Source organism: Macaca mulatta, chromosome 2 (assembly GCF_049350105.2).
Source record: "Macaca mulatta isolate MMU2019108-1 chromosome 2, T2T-MMU8v2.0, whole genome shotgun sequence".
NCBI lineage: Eukaryota > Metazoa > Chordata > Mammalia > Primates > Cercopithecidae > Macaca > Macaca mulatta.
Genome location: NC_133407.1, coordinates 152,490,001 through 152,494,685, shown reverse-complemented (window position 1 = coordinate 152,494,685; position 4,685 = coordinate 152,490,001). Strand labels below are relative to the sequence as shown.

General features: G+C 54.2%; 1 protein-coding gene across 26 annotated transcripts in view; it reads right to left on the bottom strand.

Moving 5' to 3' along the window:
• Positions 1-2,978: 2,978 nt before the first annotated feature.
• FBLN2 (fibulin 2) overlaps positions 2,979-4,685 on the bottom strand; it is a 111,173-nt gene continuing 109,466 nt past the window's right edge. For 24 of the 26 annotated variants that reach the window (XR_013414209.1, XR_013414206.1, XR_013414207.1 and 21 more), the window contains one exon: positions 2,979-3,818. Coding sequence is in view for 19 of the 26 variants with exons in the window: in XM_077993492.1 (XP_077849618.1) it covers positions 3,461-3,818 (358 nt within the window). In the remaining 7 variants the exon portion in view is untranslated. Of the gene's footprint in view, positions 3,850-4,685 lie in introns of all 26 variants that reach the window. The other 2 variants (XM_077993508.1, XM_077993507.1) reach the window with 1 other exon arrangement.

Sequence of the window (4,685 nt, the reverse complement as noted above, 5' to 3'; positions counted from 1 at the left end):
GTGGAGACAGCCCACTTTCTACACCTGTGAAACCCCATCCTACACCAACCGGAGTGGACTGTCAGGGAGGCACTTGCTAGGCTGGCGTTGCTTCTGACAATCTAGCCCAGCAGCATGGCCGAACCTCCTGGACCTTCTAAAAGTGGAAATACCTGAATACAAATGGAGAAAAGGGGGAACTGGAGCTGAGGGTAAAGGAACGAATACATGGGTTATGTGGTGAGGGAAATTCTTTTTTTTTTTTTTTTTTTTTTTTTTTTTTTTTTTTTGAGACAGAGTGTTTCACTCTTGTTGCCCAGGCTGGAGTGCAATGGCACAATCTCGGCTCACCCGCAACCTCTGCCTCCCTGGTTCAAGCAATTATCCTGCCTCAGCCTCCCGAGTAGCTGGGATTATAGGCATGGGCCACCATGCCCAGCTAATTTTGTATTTTTGGTAGAGACAGGGTTTCTCCATGTTGGTCAGCCTGGTCTTGAACTCCCAACTTCAGGTGATCCGCCCACTTTGGCCTCCCAAAGTGCTGGGATTATAGGTGTGAGCCATCGCGCCTGGCCGGGAAATCCAATTTTAGGTGAATCCTACATTACAGTACTACCTTAAGAGGGGTGTGGAGGACATTATCTCTTAGCTCAACTACACCAGATGCCTGAAAGGGTGACGCCAAGGCCGCCTCTGCTTTTGGAACTTGACAAGGTCAAATGGCAGCCTGCAAACCTGAGTGGCCTGGCCCTGGAGGACATCTGCTGGTCTGACGTGGTGATGGACTAGATAAACTGCTATGACTGAGTGGGACTCTGGTCTTCCTTTTTAGGTGATATCCAGCAAACTGCAATATGGTCCCACCTGGCCCTGTTGGTAAGGTTATAATGTTGATGGTGATTGCAGATGTATTGAAACCCTGAGTTCCAGCCTCCTCAGGATATAGCAACAATAATGACATCTGTGGAAGAGCTGGGTGGAGCCAACCCTGGGCTAACGCTGGCATGCAGCGGTTCTTTTTACATGCATCGTAGGCACAGGCAGCCCTGCAGCAAGGCAGGAAGCAGGCAATGCTAAAGGAGCTGCCCAGACAAACGTGACTATTCCACTTCGAGAACGCTGGGGCTGGGGCCGGGGGTGGCCTGCAGAGTGAGCTCTCGGCCCCCAGAACATCGTGGCTGTCACTGGAGTACCAGTGTTTCCAGGGACTTTGCTGCCTCAGTTCTGACCTCTGTGAGGGACTGGAGACTTAGGGCCAGCCACACTGACAGCCATGTGGTCAAGCTCCCAGACACACCTGGACCCCAAAGGCACCTGCTCAGCACTATTGTGTGTGCTGCATCCTGAGGACACGGGAGCTCTGTGACTGGGCTCTCCTGGACTCTGCTCCAGGCCTCATCAATGACTTTAACCTGCTTCCTTTCACCATGAGCTGTCTGAGTCACACAGGTGAATTAACGAGCCTGAGGGTGGACGTAAGGACCCCCAAATCTGTAGCCCATTGCTCCGCCGTGAGGGTGGTCCTGGGGATGCCTGAGCTTGTCTCTGGTGTCTGCAGTGAGGGTAGTCTCATAGGGGCTATTCCCTAAAGCTGCAGTTTGCCAAACTTGCAGGCATGGAATTCCAGAATCACCTTAGAAACTCTAAAGTCAGAAGAGAAGTTGTTCTCCAAGAGCCTCCGCAGGGATGTGCTGGGTGCCAAGTTCATTTTATTGGCTCAATGGCCTGTGCAGGAAGAACAGCTGGTGCCCCTCTTCACAGGGGAGACCAGTGAGGCCCAGGGAGGTGAAGTCACTTGCCTGAGGTCCCAGAAGGAGTAACTGGGGCTGGGTAGGAGCAGGAATGGCTGCTGCCAGCCAGAGGTGTCCCTAACCTGCCTGTTCTCTTGAATGGAGCCTGTCGCCTACTGGCTTCTGCTGGTGGGGACTGTGCACCGAAAGGTGCTGGATCTAGTTTTTCTGAAAATCAGCAAAATAGAAGGAACAGAGACAGCCAGGCCAGGGACAAGGAAGACCTAGCTTCTGCTGCACCCTTGGGGATGGGGGCTGGAGAGGAGCAGGGACAGAGGGCCCCCACCGCAGGCTTCTGGCAAGAGGCTCCCAAACACCTGTTCTTTAGAAGCTTGAACCAGTTGCCACCTCTTAACACTGGGAGAGCTTGTGTTGAGGAACAAGAACATCTGGCCATCCCGGGCCACATGCCCAGAAGGCGGCCGTTGCTGGAGCCAAGCGTAGCCGCCCCCTTCACACAGGGTGTGTGCTCCCCAACGCGCCCGACAGGGCTGCTTCCTTCCACCCACAGTGAGAAACACTTTCTACCACAAGCCAGAGCTGGCGTGCCCACACGTAGGTACACACGCCACACGCACAGACACGCGCTGTGGTTTGGTGAAGCAGTTCTTCTCTTTACAGGGTGTGAAGCACCACATCTCATCTGCTCTATTCTACGTCACTTTAAAAGTGCTGGCTGCTGCCCCCTATATTTAACTCTAGACCTATGGAGCCCGAGCAGGGTCCTCAGAGCTGGGTCCCGTGTGCTCTGATGCTTGCTGTGGGCTGGGGGCACATCCCTTCCGTTCTCAGGGCCTCAGTTTCCCAGGTTCCTTCAGGCTCCTGCCCAGGTCTACTGCCTGACCTGACAGCTCAGCAACAGGGGCCAAGTTCTGGATGACATCCAAGTGACAGGCTGGCAGCGGAGGTCCCCATTAGGGAAGGCAGAGGAGGGAGGAGGGAGGGGGAGGAGGGAGGATGGAGGATGGAGGAGGAAGGAGGAGGGAAAGCTGAAGTAGTAAAAGCAGAATAAAGGGCCCGGTCAGTGGCTGCTCACACTGGGGTGCCCTCACCCCAAAGTGAACTCCAGGTTTGGGCCTTGTTATTTGAGAAGGACACCAAGGTCTTGATCAATGAACTGACATGCTGGCCAGGCCATAGAGCCCTGTGACATCTGGACAAGGTTGTCAAACTCCGAACACTTTACAAAAGTAAAGGGACCAAGAGGCGTTTTCCTCTGTTACTTTATAACCTTTTCATACTAGTTGAACTTTTTTTTTTTACAATGTAGATGTACTACTTTATAATTAAACAAAAAACTTTAAAATGATTTTTTAAAAAAGAAAAGAATCACAGTGGAACATGAAATGGAATGTCAACTTCGGGGATGGGTCATCCGAGGAGTCCAAGAGCCCCAATGTGGTCCCGTGTCCCTGGTCCTCAGGTCATCACCCAGCCTCACCCACAGGGCACCTGCCATGGCCGTGGCCCACCCCGCAAGCTTCCACTTGGTGCCTACGTGGGAACGCACCATCTGCCACGGAACTTCCTCCTGCGGGGCAAAGGAGGGGTCCAGAAGCCCACAGGAGTCAAGTCAGCAAAATTAAGTTAATTTACAAAGTTATAGTAAAAACCACAATAGTGACCCAGTCCCTCCCACGCAGTGTGAGCCCTGGGCTGCGTCGCACCCGCAGGTGGCCGGTGCTGGCACCTCACAGGGCAAAGGTGGTGAAGAAGATGTGCATCTTGGCCAGGAAAGTGGTGACAGAGCCCTGCCGCCAGAGCTTCATCTCCACGTCCAGGGCAAAGTCCCGGGGCTCCAGCACAGCCCGCTGCAGGTAGACCACGCCCGTGTAGGCGTTGAGCCTGCGTGTGCCAAAGTAGCCCTCCTCGTTGCCCTTGATGATGGTCAGGGCGATGGTGTCCCCCGTGAAGGCTGGCGCGGGGCCAATGCGGAAGATATGCGCAGGCACCAGGAGGCCCGTCTGGAAGTTGAGCTGGTAATGTGTGATGCGCGCCGGTGAGTTCTGGCACTCCAGGAAGTCGTGGCACGTGGTGCGCTCGCACTTCCTGCAGGGAGAATGGGCCGGGTCACCCATGGCTCGCCCACCTCCCCCCAACCCCAGACAGGAACACAGACGGCACAGCTCAGCAGCAGGATCAAGGGCCAGCTCTCTCCCTAATGGCCTGGAAGCCTCAGGTAAGTCCCCTTACGTCCCCTGGTCTCAGTTTCCTTGCCTGTAAGATGAGGTTAATAGAAGCTTCACAGGTTCACTGGAATGGGTGAGCTCAGCATGGCATCGGCCAGGCTCATTAACAGTTCTTACCTGTCCCCATGCTCCCTTCTTCCTTCCTCCTGCCATCCCCCCATTCTTCCTTTCTCCTTCCTTTTCCCTTTTCCCTTTTCCCTTTCCCCTTCCTTTCCTCCCTCCCTTCTCCCTTCTTCCCAGTGCACCCAGTGTCCCTCCCAGGGTCCCTCCCAAGTGCCAGGTTATGTGGCTGGTGGCAGAGTAGTGGTCTGTCAGTTCTGAGGTTAAGTGTGGTTAAGGGGCTGTCGCTCACACTCCTGATACCCTGAGCTGGGGAGTGGCATGTCACAAGCAACCTCGTGGAGGGGCTCCTGTGATGTGGAGCTGAGGCCTCCTGCCCAGAGCCACAGAGCGGTGGCAGGACACTGTAGCCTGGACAGGCAGCCCCTGAGACCCTGAGCCAGACCGCCTAGCTGTACCACTCCCAGGCTCTTGGCCCTCAGACACTGCGTGACATAGAGTAAGTATCTGTTGTATTACGGTGTTAAATGTTGGTTGGGATAACTGGTCACACAGCAGTAACTACTATGTGTGTGAATGAGGAGGAGGGCTGGTGTTTTCTGTGTGTCTTTTCCCCTTTCTTCTCTCAACCTTGAACTCTCTACAAGGTACTTATATTTGTTTTGGT